Here is a 19102-nt window from a genome sequence, read left to right on the forward strand (position 1 = left end):
GGAATGGTCTTTTTTTTTTTCTTGAATCTTGGGTATCAAAATTATCAGTCCCATCCCCAAAGTGCCGCCATTTTAGCAAGGGTGTCCGCTCTTTCATTTCCGACCATTCTACTGCGTGCTTCTACACAGTGAAATTTAACAATATGTTTTCTTTCAGCCTTTTTAAACAAGTCTTTTACTTCATTAATCAGTCGATTTTTATGATCTGGTTGGGCGAGTGCCTGAAACGCAGATAAGGCATCGGTATAAATATTTATAAAACATCGGACTGTTGATTTTTTATTAATCCAGTTCAAAGCCTCTGCCAATGCGACAGTTCTGCTTGATAAACCAAATTCATTGGTTTAAGTTTTATTCTCACATTGTCTTTTACCACTCCATGAAAATAAATTACCACAGCGGCACCCACTCCATCCATTCCAGAACCATCTGGGGTAAAAACGTCTATTTCGCCACCAAAAGGAAGATCAAACTGTATATTGCTCTGATTTATTTCTAAGCCAATTAATTTTTTGACAGTTCCTACATATATATAGACTTTGTTTGGAGGGGGAATGTGAATGTCGACCTATTCCAGGACCCAGAAAAAATTGTACAAAGTTTGGTGACGATAGCTATAGTAGTGACTGAGTATATCACGAACAAAACAAACACAAAAGCAGACATTCTTCTTTATATATATATATATAGATTAACTTTTTGAAATTTTGAAAATTCAAAAATATGAATCTTTTCGTTATTTAAAACATTTTCGTGACTGGAAGTACATATGTTACGGTAAAACACCGAAATCTGGAGAATGTCGACTTCACCGGTGAATGTCAACATTCACATAATCGCTTCGTGTATGTCCGAAATATTTTCCAAATACTCTTATTTCTGACTTACACCGGTCAATGTCGACATTCACCATGTAATAATGGTGAATGTTGAACACGTAAGAATATTATATTTTTTTCTCCGTAATTCAGTCGCGAAAAACGCTTTTGAAACTTAACATAACAATATAAGAACTTAAAACACACAGTACATTCAAAACGAGAAAGGAAAATAGTAGAAGTTAAAAACTTACTAAATTATGTATTCGAATCTTATTTATTGCAACAACGTAAACTGTTATGAAACTTTGAATAGCACAAGAGGCCCTTGCTTTTACATCTGCATTTATCTGGGGAACACTTCCTTTTGCAGTGACAGCGTGTACATATACTCCTCTCTTTTCGGCCTACACCAGAGCATATCTGTGATTGTCGACATCCACAGTGAGGGTCCGAATGTACAAGAATGTAATGCAATATTCGATCTTTCACCGACGTATTTGGTGAATGTTGACATTCTCCGGTGAAAGTCGACATTCTCCAATTTCGGTCTTTCACGGTAACATATGTATCTACGACTAAAGATTGCGAAAATAAAAGCCGGGTAATATCTTTGGTCTATACGATGTATAATATCTCTGGATATATTGTGAATGTTATTTTTTTAGACTTACGTAAGCATTTAGGAGTTGGAAATGTCCATTCTCCAGTTTCAAGGCATCTTGCCGACTCGGATCCTTGCAATCTGAAACCATCGTGACACGCATATGAGACGATGCTTCCGATCCTAGGCACGCTAGGCTTGATAACAATCTTTCCATTCTCAGGCGCAACTGGAGCTTCACACAAGCCCTCTAGAGGGTTAAAAAGAAGAAAATTGAAATTATCTAAATATGCATTATTAATAAAAAAACGAAGGATCATGCAAATAATTACAATAAAAGTACAATAAAATACAATTAAAAAAAATAGATACACTTAACACGTTGAGCGCCACGTCAGCCATCTGTGGCTGACACTAGATTTTCCGTTTAGGCCGCGTCAGCCATCTGCGACTGACACTAGATTTTCCATTTAGGCCGCGTGAGCCATCTGTGGCTGACACTAGATTTTCTGTTTAGGCCGCGTCAGACATCTGTGGCTGACACTAGATTTTCCGTTTAGACCGCGTGAGCCATCTGTGGCTGACACTAGAATTTCCGTTTAGGCCGCGTGAGCCATCTGTGGCTGACACTAGATTTTCCGTTTAGACCGCGTGAGCCATCTGTGGCTGACACTAGAATTTCCGTTTAGGCCGCGTCAGACATCTGTGGCTGACACTAGATTTTTCCGTTTAGACCGCGTGAGCCATCTGTGGCTGACACTAGAATTTCCGTTTAGGACGCGTGAGCCATCTGTGGCTGACACTAGATTTTCCGTTTAGACCGCGTGAGCCATCTGTGGCTGACACTAGAATTTCCGTTTAGGCCGCGTCAGACATCTGTGGCTGACACTAGATTTTCCGTTTAGGCCGCGTCAGACATCTGTGGCTTCACTAAACTGACACTAGACCTTTTCGTTTAGGCCGCGTCGACCGCCGCTGGCTGACAGCGTGTAACATGATATATAACTATAAAATTTACACTGTTTTATGAAATTACACAAAATTTATTTAAAATTTACTTAATTTTGATTCATGATTTGATTTTGATTCATTGGATTTCATTGAAACACGGTAAATATAAAAACGGTTCTCCATTACAGCTATTACAAAATGTGACAACACTCTTTTAGTCTTTTTTCTGGCCACTACTCTACCAGCTTCTGTTGCATTTTTATCATAACATAATTTACAATATTTTCGTACTTTGGAGGCTTTTCCCGGTTTTCTTCGGAGTTTATGTTGTCGTTTTCTAGATGTTCTTGCATTTTTGTTCGACGGAAATGTCTTCTTTTTCACAACTTGTTGCTATCTTCTACCGCGATACGAATCACTGGCCCTACAATACCAGAAGCGAAGCGCGTGGCCTGAACGGGATTGCCTAAAACATACGCGTGGCGCTCAACGTGTTAAAGAAATACTTATTACGGCTTTGAATTTCCACGCTACACTCATGTAAATAAAATACTATCAAAATTAATAAGAATGGAGAACTTCTAAGTACCAACCAGATCTAATAGATAGCGCTATCAATATTTCATTTTATAAGTATCATTTAAGTTTCTAACCAGTTATTTTAAGCTAATATCCTTTACTATCAGCCCCGTTTTCATTTTCCTCCCCGAATGTAAATTTCTAGCTCGCGCGTTTTCAAATTAGGTAGAAAGAAGGGAGTATTTAAAGGAATGTTTTGAGGATAACATCAGAGCGTGTTGTGCCTGCTTGAAGGCCACACTGCTAACCGTGATTCTCTAGCGAATAGTATTCTGCGGCATTCTTGCCATTAGGCTTGTTTGCGCCGACTTCGGTCACAGCCAGCTGGCGCGCTAATTATACTGTGAAGCCGTTAGTCTATACTTATATTTCGTTAGCTTTAGTTCGTCCATTATTTTTGATTTAAAGCCAAAGCTACTGGCTTCTGTACGCACATGTTGGTGCCGTCTGTTAAACTTTATTTGGATTAATAAAGGGGCCTTTACACCCTTTCCCTGTCTCTCTGATACTTAAAAGACACAGTAACAATTTACCAGTTGGCTTTTATAGGTCTGGTCTAATTGTAAAGTACCTGATAAGGCCAGACATTATAACTTTCTCCGTCTCGTCTAGTAGGACGGAATATTTGGGACTGACCCCAAGAGTTCTTCTCCCGCAGCCATAGATAAAGCATCGAACTCACCTCGCTCAGGTTGCGCGATACCCGCTGACTTTCCTGCAAAGCAGCATATGTGTTAGCGTGGATACCAACCTATGATTACTCTTTGATTATGTCGAATGACTCACGTCTATTTATTTTTATTACTTGCATATATGTGCTAAACTAATATATGTGCCGCCCAGTGCTAGGGAAGCCTACTGCGGTGCGGAAGGGCCCGGGTTCGAATCCCGGAAACGGGATGGCTGTTTGTAAATGCATAGTGTCTTTGCGGCATGGGGGCACTCTAAACACATGGCGAGCCGGAAGTCCTCTCGTGTGGTTTGTGGCAGGGAAGAGTGGTGGGAGACCTCCAGGACCACCCCCGAAGTTCTCTCCCTCAAAATTGATGTAGAAAGTAGAAGTCCTACCTCCCTGTGGCTCTGGTAACCATTCTTCCATGAAATTACATGGACACGAGAACAGCAACTAATATATGTTGTAATCTAATCAAAGAAGTAGTATAGGATCGTACTCTCTTTGGCCACACAAACTCTACGAGATTCTACTAAGGAACCGCCCACCAGCGGCCGAGCGGTAAAGACGTTGAACACTGGTAGTTCGGTCCGAGGTTCGAATCCCGCAAACGGGCTGGCTGCATGGGCGTTTTCGTGGTTTTCCCCATGTGTAACGTGTATACGAGCCAGTTTCCTTTAGAAAGTCCTCCACGAAGGCATCCCTCCCTTTAGGCAGATAGCCCTCGTGTGCTTTGCCATAACTAAATAATCCAATCTAATCATCCTACTAAGGAACCTGACGACTTCTTGCACAGGCTTAAAAGACATAACCACAGAAGAAGGGTAAAAAATAACCCTTTATTATTATCAACAATGGAACAGAAAGGCGCGTACTTCGTGCTTTACAATAACACCGAAAACTTGCGGTGGAAGTTAAGAATCGTTACGCAATCAATTCAAAGCTAAAGAGCAGTGCTGGACTAGCACTTTAAGTTAAGGCTAACTAGGTCGACTCAACAACCTACCCGGCGTGCTAATTATTTAAATAGCCAAAAAAGGCGTATCGGCAACTCCGCGAAACAGCAAGAACGGATTCGTAACGTGCGCTGGCTAGCGAAAACTCGCTCTGAATAACTGCAAGATTCATCCGTTTAAATACTCACTTCACTTAACTTTCAATTAGCGTCCTGGCGAGGAAATGTGAGGGGAAGTTGAGGAGTTCAGAAAAGATAACAAATATTTGAATAATTGGTTAATTGAACTAAGGGAAACCGCAAAATGGATGTAAACAAACGTATGTCATACTCATCCTTGCATCAACACCTTACAATGATAACCCTACAATCGCTCTACTATAGGATAACGCCATACTGTTAAACGATATTCTGTTAGAACAGGAATTCCTAATCCTTTTCTTGTATCGAGCCCCCTTATATTTTTCTCTATAACATACAGTATATAACATAATCATAACACAAATTGCATTTAAATAATTTAAAGATAATGAGATTAGAGACCACCAAAAGTTTTCAAAAAGATAATTTACAAGATTTATGTTTTATTATTTGTCGTTATTGTAATTTATAATTTTACAAATATAAACAAAATTTCAGAAACAAAATTACGGCTTCTGATTGCCCGGAAGTTCAGTTTTAATAAATGGAATGTCTGCGCTTGATGTATTGATGCAATTAGTTTTAATATTTGGCATAAAATTGCTTAATTTTCCATTCCTCAATTCTTAATTTAACCTCATTCGGAAATATTCGACTTGTTTCTTGTTCCAGTTCTTCATTCCTCGCATTTATTTCATTGTGTTTTCTTGAGTTCTTATATATTATACTTATTTGCTAAAAAAATATTATATATTTTTTAATATCATTTATTTTTAAAATATATTAAATAATAGTCCTCCCGGCATATTGGTTAGTGACTCTGACTACCGTATCAAAAGACACGCGTTCGAATCCCGGAGAAGGCATCAATGTTTGTAAATGTTATAGTGTCTGTGCGGCATGGGGGCACTCTAAATATGTGGTGAGCCAAAAGTCCTCTCGAAACGTTGGTGGCAGAGGAAGAGAGGTGCTAGAATGTGGCCAAAAAGTCCCTGAAAAATATGCTTGTAACAGTGTAAGATATTTAAGATTTGAACCTCTCATCCTGATCGTTGATATGGTAACACAGTTCCTCGTGTGAATTTCAACATGATTGCATCCTAACCGCCGCATGATCGTCCGAGGAGGAGAAAAAAGACTGTACATTGACTAGTTCATTACCTTGCCTTTCTGTGCTTTATGAAGAATGGGAGATAACAGCCATTTTACTTTGGAGGAGCTCTTAGTGGTAAATCTATGGGCTATTAACGGAAGCACAACAAAGAAGATACAACACTAAATTTCGTGAGCATTTCGATACGGTGCCACCAAATGGTCAGACTTTGATAACGTGAGAGAGTTTCTGTCCTGGAAAGTGTTTTGGATGCCCTCGCTCTGGTCGTCCATCGACCCGAAGGCAGAGATGTGCTGTAGCTGCTGCGTCTGTGATGCGTTCACCCTGTAAGTCGACCAAAAAGGATGCTGCAGAACTTGGAATTTAAAAGCAGCACAAAGGAACTACACATGAAAATGGACCTTGCAAGCATTCCGGCGAATGGCCATCAATGAACTAACGGACGATGTCTTGAACAGCTATCAGGAAGCATGCAGGATCTTGTTGGAGACCTTTCCTCTGTAAGTCGACCAAAAAGGATGCTGCAGAACTTGGAATTTAAAAGCAGCACAAAGGAACTACACATGAAAATGGACCTTGCAAGCATTCCGGCGAATGGCCATCAATGAACTAACGGACGATGTCTTGAACAGCTATCAGGAAGCATGCAGGATCTTGTTGGAGACCATTCCTGCCCGGAAATACAATTTGTTCACTGATAAATATGCCATTTATCGGAGTCGTTGGATAGGAATATCTTCATACAGACAGAAGAAAACACACATTTTTACCAGGAAATTGAGAACATCCTCTGTATGTCATGCCTTGAATGCGGAACTGAAGAATACATCTTTGGCCTATATTTCTTTGAGGGTTCTCTGACTCAGGTTACTTATCCGGAGATGCTGAATGTTTGGCTTCTTCCACAACTGCAGAATTTGGGCATGAATGAAACTGTTGTTTAGCAACACGATGAATCATAGAATCGAAATATGGGAAAAAAATTATTTCAAAATAGTCCGATTTTGTGTCAAAATACCTATGTTTGAACCTTGCTATATATAAATCTAATATATATCCTAAGTCGCGCTTTCGAGACATAGAAAACGCAAGTTAAGTTTCGACAGTCGGTACAGTAGAACGGGAGGTATACAACTGTCCCATTTTTATTTTTATTTATTTATTTATGTTGTAGAGTTCCTTACTTTGGGATTCTAAGTCAATGTTGGAAGTGAAGAATCTAAGAACTGATAAGCGAATAATCGCTTGAGTTCGGTATCAAGAAACAACAAGATAGAAGGTAACTAACCCTTTATTATTTCAATAAGATTTAAAAAACTCCGCCTGGGAGTGTACAAGTAAAGCCCGCACTTGGACTTGAACTTAAAAGACTAAGAATTAAACTAAAACTAAGATTAACTAAAGAAGTATAGCCGAAGCTATCAAGGTTCAAATCGAGTTGGCCCCTTAACTTGTTTGACTACGAAGCTTAGCAAGGGCCTGAGTACGGCCGAGCGTAATAACAGCTTTGAGAGAGAAAGTGGCCAAAAAGGCAGATGCGCGTAAATCAGAAACTCTGATTCTCTCTGCCTCTGTAAATAACTTCGTGGTTTAAATACCGCTCCTCCTCATTAAATATTCAGCAAGATTCCAAAACTACGTTCTGCCGGAAGTAGTAAGTTGAAGTTAAGAATTTGACAGGAAAGGAACTTTAACTTAAAATTTAACTGTTAATAAAATTAACATAATCCTTACAATGTATTTATTTTTTCTATGCAAGGTTTACAATCACAGTATGTTTGCATCAAAAAATGCATGGCAAATATCACTCCGGGAGCGTATTTCTGAAAGAAATATAATGTTTCACAGATTTAAAAAGTTACATTTAGTACCTAAATTATTAACATACCAGTACATACAGGCTCGACACCACTCCATGTACCATCCCCAGTGCAGATCCTGGGCTGCTTGTTACTCAAGCTATACCCTTCATTGCATCTGTACTTCACCTCGGCTTCATATTCAGTCGAGGAATAAATTGCTTGCCCATTTTCTGGATTAGCGGGATATCCACAATGAATCTCTGAAATTGGACAAATAAATAAAGAGTTTAAATACCTTTTGTATTGAAGTTATTAAAGTATTACTACGCTGATTTGCGGAGTTATTACTTTTTAAGCGGTTTTTATGAATTCCAATGCTGTCCTACATTTGATTTCAACTCACATACGACATCTCCAGAATACAGATACCAAATATACACTCATGTCTATAAATTAAGGATAATGCAAAATCAGGCAAAGGAAGAGTTAGAAGCAAAACAAATTTGACTTATTTGTAAAGCTTATTTATTAAACAAAAGGTAAAGAGCAAAAAAAGATGCCATATGTTTGATATCATTAAAAAAATTAGGGATTCTTTCTCCCTGCAGCAAAGTACAAAAAACACCTATTTACAAAAAACCAATATTACATGGTTGGTATGATTGTTAATACATTGTATGTCTCCCAGACGATGCAATACAGTCCGTACAACGCCTAGGCATGCTGAGTATCAAATTATCGATCTGATCCTGGGGGATATTACACCACTCAAAAAGCAATGCTCTCCGAAGTTCCGGTAGACATGTAGGAGGAGGTTGACGGGCTGCAACTCGTCGGCCAAACACGTCCCACACGTGCTCTGCTGGATTCAAGTCCGGTGAGAATGCTGGCTAGTCCATACGGGTGATATTCTCCGATTGAAGGCATTCCCTTACGATGTTTGCACGGTGAGGACGGGCGTTGTCATCCATAAACACAAATTGTGCGTCCATGGCGGCCCGAAACAAAAGTAAAAGAAACAAAAGTTGTTCCAGAATGACGTGTCGATAGATTTGGCTTGTCATGGTTCCAATTTGAACATGCAGGTCACTTCTGGAACCCAGAATAATTCCACCTCAAACGAGCACTCCTGCACCACCGTAACGGTGTCGTTCAATGATGTTTTCTTGGTGGTAACGGGTAACTGGAGCTCTCCATATGAAAGTCCGGCGAGAATCAGACTGCAAGCTAAACCTGGACTCGTCGGAAAACATCACACAAGCCCACTGTTGCGGTGTCCACGATGCATGCTCTCTACTCCAGGCTAACCGCAGGCGACATTGAGTTGCAGTACGTGGAACGCATTTGACAGGTCTACGAGCATATAGACCAATCTGACCTAAGCGTCTGTACACGGTCTGCCTGGAAATTGTCGTACCAGTGGCTGAAGAGAGCTGACGAGACAGGTCTGAGGCTGTGCTCCGCCTGTTTCGTGGCAGTAACTGCCAAATACCGGTTCTCATTCGCCGTTGTAACTCTGGGGCGACCTGTGCTGTAACGTCTATTCACATCTTGGAATCGTTGCCAAAGCCTGGAGATGACACTCTGGGCAATTCCAAGTTCCAGTTGGGTACGCCCACATTCCAGACGACCGATAATTCTACCACGTAAAAAATCATCCAGATGCGTCCTTTGTGTCATAACTACTCGGTTAATGCACTGAAATGCTTATAAAGCACCTGCGAACAATTTTACTTCTTTGCCTTTATTCCTTATATATCACTCTTTTACGCTCTCGTCATTGTGACGTACCATCGGTGTCATGTGGTTACTTCCTGAAGTTTGCATATGATTCTTGAAGATGTGTGTAGTGATTTTTACAGGTGATATTATTTATTTTAGAGTTCGATTTCCGCGTGACTCCGAATTATCCTTAATTTATGGACATGAGTGTAAATGTAACAGCGTATAGTGAACGTGAGAAGAATGAATACGTGTGGAAATAATTTGAACCAGTTGCCAAATACGAATGCTGCCTTTGTAGCAAAGAATTAGAAGATGTTCTCAAATACTGTTTCATCGTGAATATTTTTATTGTGAAACCAAGAATTTTTAGAAATAAATTACCGTATTTTCCGGCATATAGCGCGAATCTATAATTTCAAGCTATATTTGTTTGTAATTTTTAGGTATATTCTCCGTTTTACACGTACCCAATTCTTCAGAAAAAAACCTAGAAGATGCATGTGCAATGTTGTTATCTTTTGAGGTCGCTTATTCGAAGATTTGTCCTAGCCTTTCGAACAATGGCATACCAAACTAACAAGCGATAAGGAAAACAAAATGTGTGTGGCGGTTAAATGCTTGATGAAGTAAATAGTCCTGCAAAGAGGGTGGATTGTATTCAATGCAAGTGCCCAAAGTAATACTATTGTAGAATTTCGAGAAAGGGAGATATAATTTGGAGTAATATTGCCCTTTCAACCCGAAATAATTCGCGGAATCAGGATTCAGACGAACGCACAGTATCATTCGATGAGATATGAAGAGAAAACATTTAATTTAATTGCTTAATATTAAAGAGGTAATATGGCCTAAAATATTAATCAGTAGATAACTTTATATAGATAAGCGGCTAAAGTGTGTGTCGCCGATAGTTTATTGTTGCCACTCGGAAAAATGAGCGTGGAAATTAACGTTTCCGCAGTTTTTAATAATTATCTCGGCCGATTAAAGTCGTACGAAGATGAGAAAGATATCGATGGATTCGGAGAATTTTTTGGAATCCGAGGATACGCGTCTCGAATTCCAACTCGTCGCCGTTCCGTAGATATTCGAGAAAAAAGCATTTGGCACGTAGCCAAATCCCTGTAATAGGGAAAACCCACGAAAAAAAGTGGAAAATGTAGGGAAAACGTACGGGAAAATTAGTTTTTAATTAATATCTCGGCTAACTAAAGTCCCTAGAAGACGTGAATACGTTTCTCTTTCTGTAGTCATTTGAAGCCGTAATTTTGAAGTGAACATCGAAGGCTTTAGTTGAAATACAGTTGATCTAGTGTTCCTTTTAGTAGAAAATATGGCTTCTGCCAAACGAAACAACACAGTGCTGGTTTCAAATGCAAAGTCATTCAGTCTGCGAAAGAAAATGGAAATCGTGCTGCAGCAAGGATGGTCGGTGTAGGTGAAAGATGGAACAGGTGATGAATATTTATTTTTGGGTCAGTGTAACAATGATGGTGAAAATGAAACAGAAATCGATGATGTGCTTGAAGAACGAACATTTCATGTTATCTGATAAGGAAAAGTTTTTAAGTTCAGAAATAAACAGTATAAGTACACGTAAAAATGTAACTTTTGTATGCTGACTTTTTCCATAGCTTGAATCTATCACTTTTATATCCTGCGTAAGAAATATAAACCGAGCTTTGTTGCTAGGCAACCGGATCTTTCTACGCCACTTGGTTTAAATATTTTGCCTAAATGTTCTAACTTTTCGACTTTGTGCCAAGTTGGTAGGTTACGGAGGACTGGAACGCCTGGTGTCTAACAGAGGTAAACAGGCATGTGTTCCACGCCCTCCTCTAACTACAGCAAAAGCTTTCTGGAGCCACACGAGGCTGCACCAGGAGATTATTGAGGTTGTCAAAGGGAAGTACATGGCCTTACAAGGGCATTAGTAGGATTGTATTACAGATTGAAGAGGCAAGCTGTGGTGTTACAGATAGTAGGTAGTTAAACTAAAAATACTTGTGCAATAAGACGTACACAAAGGAAGACATAAAAACACGTAAACAAACAATACACAAAACACAATGCGTAAAATGCATAAACAGAGAGCACATAAAACAGGTACATACACATAGACACTTAAGGCACAAAAAAAGACAAATGGAGTGCCAAGTTGGTATAAGAACCGACCAATCACAGCGAAGCAAACACGAACTGGCATTCGTCCCACGGTTTCGCGAAGTCTCAGATGCACATTTACGCAAGCGCAGCTTCTCATTCCTTGAATGGCTGTCTCTTACAAAGGTGTCAACATACGTAATGACTCTCACGCCAAATTGGTTGAGTTTCTTGGATTACAGTTTGAGTTGGCGCTTAGATTATATGGAAAACAGTCGCTGTGGAAAACTCCAGGAGTTTCTGGGTTAATAACTTTTTGGCGGACCCGATGCCTTTACAGTTACTTAAACACATAAAACTGAATTACTTTGTACGAAATTACAGTAGTTCTCCTGTAATAGCAGGCGAAAAGCTGTATGGCAACACATACTCACTTTTGCACGTAGGAAGGGTTCCGCTCCACGAACCACTGGCTAAACAATAACGAGTTGATAATCCGTGGATCTCGTAGCCATCTTCACACTCGTACTGCACACTGTTTGGAAAAGTGAAAAGGGATCCTATGCGTTGGGCATTAGACACAAACCCAGGATCGCCGCAGGATCGAGCTGGAAAAAGTAAAAACGAACGCACAGTATCATTCGATGAGATATGAAGAGAAAACATTTCATTTAATTGTTTAATATTAACGAGGTGATATAACCTAAAATACTAATCAGTGTAATATTAAACTACATATAATCAGTATAATATTAATGTGTTGAGAAGTAATCCATAGCATTAAAATAAACACTCCTGCTAAAGAGAAATACGACTTCAAATGAAAAAAATCTGATGTGGACACCTTGTATGGAATATTCAATAATACGGTGTCCGCCGATAACATCGCGCAAAAACATCGCGGACGAAAACGTCGCGGAGAAAACAACTCAAGGCGAAAACGTCGTGCTACAAAACATCGTGGGAGAAAACATCGCAAAGAGAAAACATCGCAGTTCTAAAACATCGTGGTACAAAACATCGAAGTCGAAAATAAAGCGATTCAAAAACTTCGCAGTTTAAAAACATCGTCGTCGAAAATATCGCGGTAAAAAATAAAGTATCTACAAATCATCGCATGACAATAACATCGCAGATATGCTTTTTTTCAGGTTTTAATAATTGTAAATGGATATTCCCATAATGATTTGTGAGCGCAAGATGTAAAGAAGGATAATTTTTACTTTCACATTTTTTTATTAACTAATAAATTTTTGCTGAAAAAGTAAGAAGGAAACTTAAGCATAGAAAATTAAGTGCAACTCGTAGATTATACTTTTCGTGAAAAATTACCAGTAAAAACTTTATAAAATATGATTTATTAATGGCCTTTGTTAGTTAACTATGTCGGTTTAAAATTCTATTAAGTACTATAAGTTGCATGAATTTTCTATGCTTAAATCTCCTTCTTATTTTCTCAGCAAAAATTTATTAATTAATAAAAAATATGAAAGAGAAAGTTATCCTTTTTTCCAACTTGCGTTCACAAATCATTGTGGGAATATCCATTTATAGTTATTAAAGCCTGAAAAAAGCATGTCTACGATGTTATCGTCATGCGATGATTTGTAGATACTTTATTTTTTACCACGATATTTTCGACGATGATGTTTTTAAACTGCGAAGTTTTTGAACCGCTTTATTTTAGACGACGATGTTTTGTACCACGATGTTTTAGAACTGCGATGTTTTCTCCCACGATATTTTGTAGCACGACGTTTTCGCCTTGCGTTGTTTTCTCCGCGACGTTTTCGTCCGCGATGTTTTTGCTGCGATCTTTTCGGCTGTAACCCAATAATACACATTTTTTGCTGCATTTCATTTAAACTTATTTCCTCGAATTTCATTAGAGATTTCTCATTCAATGAATTCAGTTCTCACTTCGCGAAAAGGCAAAAATACATAAAACCTCAAAATATTTTCATTAATAATTGCTTATAGAAAAACGTTATAAAATATATCCGTCTTAGGCCACATAAATTAATCTTGATCCTACTAATGAACTTGGCGAATTCTCGCACAGGCGCGAAGTAATACCAGCACAGAAGAAGGGTGAAAATGACCGTTTATTATTTCCAATTATGAACAGAAAAGGCACGTACTTAGTGCTTTACAATCACACCGAAATCTTGCGGTGGAACTTAACGTTATTATACAAATCACTTCTCTAAATAGAAGAGTGCTGGATTAGCACGCTAAAAGTTACGGCTAACTTAGGTTGACTCGATAAACCTAACAGGCGTGACAATTATTCGAAATGGCCAAGGGGCGTATTAAACAGCAACATCAGAAACGAAACGTGCGCTGGCTAGCGAAAACACGCTCTGAATAGACTTTAACCTGTTTAAATACTCACTTCATGTAACTTTATTTACATCCTGGCGAGGAAATGCGAGGGGAAGTTGAGGAGTTCAGGAAAGATAACAGAAATTTGAATAATAGGTTAAATAACTAAGGCAAACCCTACAATGTAAAACGCCAAATACAGATAAACAATTAAAAAAACAATCTTTAAAATTAAAGTTAAGAGTTCCTACTCAGAAACAAGCAATTCAGCCATACGGCAAGAAGGCAGATTTTTCGGTGCACAAAAGTGTAAGTTTACGTTTAGTCCCAATCGGCTAAAAGACACTGAAGGTGCAGAAAGTGAATAAATTTACTATTCTGTTAAGTTTCAAATGTAAACAAATATGGCTGCTGTGCATAAAGAAAACTTAGGCTTAGCCGCACCTAAACAACTTGTTGATAATTCTACAACTATTGCATGCAAATTAACTAAACACATAAAACCCTAAACCGGAAGATAAGAGCAACATAATTCAATCATTTTTAAGCAAAAAATGCATAATTTACCAACATATAAGAATACAAAAAACTGAGTTATGAGAGATACATGCATACAAACATACGTACGTACGTACAGATGTCAGCGAAAAATCTCTTCTGAATCCATTTTAGAACTCTACTTCGTACAAGGAAGTAAAAACGGTACAAGATAAGGAAAAGTTTTCGAAGTGAACTATTGCCACCTATTCTTTTACTATTATAAATTATTTTAGTATTAAGAAAATGGAATTTATGAAAAGTATTCTATAAATTATTCAATTCCTCTCTCACTTTAAATTATGCAGGATATATTATGAAGGAAAAGTTTTCGAAGTGAACTATTGACACTTATTCTTTTACTAATAAATTATTTTAGTATTAAGAAAATGAAATTTATGAAAAGTATTCTATATAAATTATTTAATTCCTCTCTTACTTTAAATTATGCAGGATATATGGAATTTATGAAAAGTATTCTATAAATTATTCAATTCCTCTCTCACTTTAAATTATGCAGAATATATTACGGTGAGGAATTAGTTAATAATTTAACAATAACTTACGCTTGCAGCGAATCAGTGGTTCCGTCCATTCTGGTTTTCCATTACTTTTTGATAATATACATCTGGAGGATCCTATAATCACATCGGAAGCATAACCGAAGTCACATCTGTACGTAACATTGGACCCCAAAGGATACTTTTCCCTATCATGTCCACTAGCTATAACAGTTCTGTTATATACAGGTGGCGGATCACAAGTAACCTCAGCTAAAAAGAAAAAAAAAAAAAAATTAAACATTAAAGATACTTTTTTTTTTATTGCAACTCTTATCAGAAGTCAAATAACAACAGATGGAAGTTCGAAAATGCTGCCTTTTAAATACTACTCGCATTTACATCAAAATTTATATTCTTAAGTTAACATTTTCAGGAAATCTTTTGTTTCATTTACCTGTATTAGGTGTTACAATGAAATCATTTGCGACAATTACACATATTTTGTCCAAGACGCGTGAAAAAATGACCACTTCTGGTGTTATGGTCAGAGACCATCGCCCACAGAACACATCCCTTCAAATCAGTCTCCATGGTACTCATGAACACGGTTTTTCTTTTTCAACCAGAGTGCAACTTTGAATGTGCTGCATTCCCACACTGTTCTTACAGGCTTTTCCTTGGTGCTGCAGAGTGCACATCGTCGTGATGTTGTCTTCAATGGCCGATGCTTATTTTCTACACTGACTACCAATAAATATTTGGACACCTGTGATAGAAAAGAAAAACTCACTTTATTCAAAATCAATAGTTGGTAGAGCCTCCACGAGAGGTAATTACAGCGTGGACCCTCCGAGGCATACTTTCCACAAGTCTTTGTATGACAGCTAGTGGTATTTTCTTCCACTCGGCTTGGAGAAGACATAGAAGTTCCTTCACCGATTTTGCACGGGTGGTGCACCCCTGAATTCGTCGATGCAACTCGTCACAGAGGTTCTCGATAGGGTTCAGGTCTGGACTCTGGGCAGGCCAGTCCATTCGATGAACTCCATTGGCACCATACCAAGCTTTGGTTAACGTCGAAACATGACAACTGGCATTGTCGTCCTGAAAGTAACAGGGGTCCAACCCGTAAAACTGCCACAACGTAGGAAGCACATTGTCATCCAAACTAGTGCAGTAGGCATCGGAGTTGAGCTTACCATGAATGGGGAAACACCCCCAGGCCATAATTCCACCTCCGAAGAACCTGACTGTTGGCACAATACATTCTGGCAGGAGACGTTCTCCAAGTAGACGCCAGACCCAGACCCTGCCATCCGAACGGTAAAAGGTGAACCTTGATTCGTCACTCCAAAGAACCCGTTTCCACTGATCTACGGTCCAATTTCGATGTGCTTTGCACCACATTAACCGAGCAGCGCGGTTGGACTTTGTGATCAAAGGCTTATGGACCGCAGCACGACCATGAAAACCAAGCAGATGTGCTTCCTTACGGATGGTATTCATTGAAACAATAGTCCCGGATGCCTGTTGAAACTCCTCGCGGATGAGGGCCATCGGTTGGGTGCGGTTCTTCCGAATTTCTCTGGACAGCAGTCGTCGGTCTCTATCTCCCAGTTTCGTTGGTCTGCCGACTCGGGGCACATTCCGACAATCACCGCTCACCTTCCACTTCTTAGTCGCATAGGCCACTGTCGATTTTGAGTACTTCAGATTGCTAGATATGTCCCTTACGGATCGGCCACTTTTGTGATACCCGATAATTATACCTTTCTCGAAATCAGAGAGCTCCGAACTGCGAGGCATCTTGCATGCGACTAAAGCCGATGCTGTTTCCTACACGATATATACCTGCGGAGTCCGTGACGTACCTTAGGACTGCATATATCGTCATTTGCATAGGTGTCCAAATACTTATTGGTAGTCAGTGTATATTATATGCCAGTAGTTAACGAACTGCTGCATCAACTACTGGCTTATGTTTCTTAATTGCCATCTTGTGAGCTACACGGGAACTTCAGAAACGATCAGTCTTGAAAACCACTCAAACCAGTGAGTAAGACGATCAATAGGAAAGGTGGTTACTGTAGGTAACCATCGCCCTTCAGCGAGTTAAGATCACGAAAGGATAATCTATTGAGTTGTAAGAACGGGCTTTTTTACACACTTATCAGCAAAATATATAAATATTTATAACAAAATTATCGCAAACATTAACAATACTTATTAAGCATTAAAATATTCTGTAAAGCATCAGTTCTATCTGGGGATCGATGAACTTTTAAAGGGGTCATTAATGATTAAGTCGACTACGCACTGGCAATTAATCGACATAACCAAGATACCATTGACTATAAAAAAATATTAATAAGATGGATAATTTTTTATTGGTATAAAGCTATACATTAGGAAGTCAAGACTTATCCAAAACGAATGGGTACGCTAAGTTTTGGAATTTAAATGTTATAGGACGGCATGCCGTAAACTGCAAGCGATAATTAATTTACATTCTGGTGACAACTATGAAAAGAAAATGCTAACACCTATTAATGTAAATATTTTATACAAATTTTTAAAAAAGTAATTAAAAAAATCTGAAAGGTTACAGATTTTAAATTACGTCCAAAAGGGCGTTTTTTTAACGTTTTGTGTGTTACCTTTATTTATTAAATATAATGTTCTTTGCACTTAAACCATAAAACTCAATTCAGTAGCAATGTCGCAAAATAATTTTAAAATGAGCATATCTTTTAGAATTTCCGATACACAGTTCCGCGCCCGCTGGAGATAAAAAGGTTTTTTCTTCCCGCCCGTAGAGTGTTGCCATTGCTCGCTTTTAAATTGTTGAGTTTGTTACTCAAAAAATTCGTTAAAATTTTACAAAATATGAAATCGATAATAAAACAAATTCCAAATTTGGCCTTCCAGATGTCCATATTCCAGTGAAGGATTACGTTACTCAAACTTGGATGTAGTATCTAGGTGCCCTTGTTTTTTCACAATGCGAGAAATAGACTGTAATGAATTTTTAAAGAAATCTCGCCATTTTGATCGAAAACCCAACTTTTATTTGTCAAACTGACAGAAAAACTGAAAAACAATTTTCGGCGCATGCGTCTTCAAGCACGGATATTTTATGCGCAAGGTTTTTTACATTTCTTACTGATATTATGTTGGTAGGGTAGCAACACAAACACGTTAGAATCCTAAACTCCTTACCTTGTTAGCTCCTTACATTAGGTTATTTCGAAGCCGAAGAGATGAAAAATGAGCAACGCCTTCGCCGGGAATCGAACCACGGACCTCTGGAATACGCGCCCACCGTACAGACCACTACACCACGAAGGCACGCTAAGAAGGCGGGAGAAATACCTTATACTCTCAAGGGTAAATTTTCGAAGAAATTTTCGAAGAAAAGTTTTTTTTTTTTTAAATTCTACGGAACTTTCAAGCCAAAATGTTTAGTTTAAATACATTGCTGGCCACCGTAAATGCAACACCCTGAAGGAAGCATGGAAATAACCATGAAATTTACAACATGCATTAGTGGAGGTGAGATCTGCAAATGATTAGAATTTCAGCGCAGACGCATATCACGCGCGCCCGAGGCGCCACTTCAAAGTGCTATTTAAGGCTTGGAGTTTTCGACGATTTGAAGTTCGGCAATTGTGTTTTTCTTGTGTTTAAAAAAAAAAAAAAAAAAAAAAAAAAATCAATTATGCCTCGTATTAAACAGCGATCATCGTTTGATCAAGTATCCGAGTTCGACAGAGGAAGGATAGTGGCCTACCGAGAGTGTGGATTATCTTTCAGGGAAATCGGTAGTCGTGTTGTATGAAACCAAACAACTGTAATGCGGATATGTGACCGTTGGATGCAAGAGCGTACAACGTACCGACATGTTGGATCGCATCCACCTCAGTGCGTGATGACAGGAACATTGTGCGCATGGCAGTGACGGATCGCTCAGCCTAATCACGAACCATAGCTCAGCACAGAGTCTGTAACGCATGATCCAGTGTCTGCGCGTACCATTCGACGCCGTTTACAGCAGAGTGATCTGTCCGCAAGACGTCCATTGCTTCGTCTACCCTTGGAGCAGAACCACATACGTCTCCGCCGCCAATGGTGCGATGAAAGAAGGATGTGAACGGCAGAATGGAATGAAATTGTCTTTACTGACCAGTCACGCTTCTGTCTGCAACACCACGATGGTCGAATTCGAGTCTGGAGACACCATGGAGAGAGGATGCTGAACAGCTGCGTTGTGCA

At 38.9% G+C, this 19102-nt stretch overlaps 1 protein-coding gene and 1 long non-coding RNA gene across 7 annotated transcripts in view; one reads left to right on the top strand and one right to left on the bottom strand.

Annotated features, from left to right (window-relative positions):
• Window positions 1-19102, bottom strand: part of LOC118182924 (sushi, von Willebrand factor type A, EGF and pentraxin domain-containing protein 1-like) — a 205281-nt gene that overhangs the window by 164872 nt on the left and 21307 nt on the right. For all 6 annotated transcript variants that reach the window (XM_085824664.1, XM_085824665.1, XM_085824663.1 and 3 more), the window contains exons 2-5: window positions 14894-15100; window positions 11900-12073; window positions 7724-7897; window positions 1493-1672 (exon numbers count right to left, since the gene is read on the bottom strand). In XM_085824664.1, coding sequence (XP_085680790.1) covers window positions 1493-1672; window positions 7724-7897; window positions 11900-12073; window positions 14894-15100 — 735 coding nt within the window. The remainder of the gene's footprint in view (window positions 1-1492; window positions 1673-7723; window positions 7898-11899; window positions 12074-14893; window positions 15101-19102) is intronic.
• Window positions 1-19102, top strand: part of LOC118193847 (uncharacterized) — a 95335-nt gene that overhangs the window by 29660 nt on the left and 46573 nt on the right. The gene's annotated exons all lie outside the window — the stretch shown is intronic.

Source organism: Stegodyphus dumicola, chromosome 10 (genome assembly GCF_044657685.1).
Source record: "Stegodyphus dumicola isolate Sdum_Otavi_A_Nest chromosome 10, ASM4465768v1".
In the NCBI taxonomy this organism is placed as follows: Eukaryota; Metazoa; Arthropoda; class Arachnida; order Araneae; family Eresidae; genus Stegodyphus; species Stegodyphus dumicola.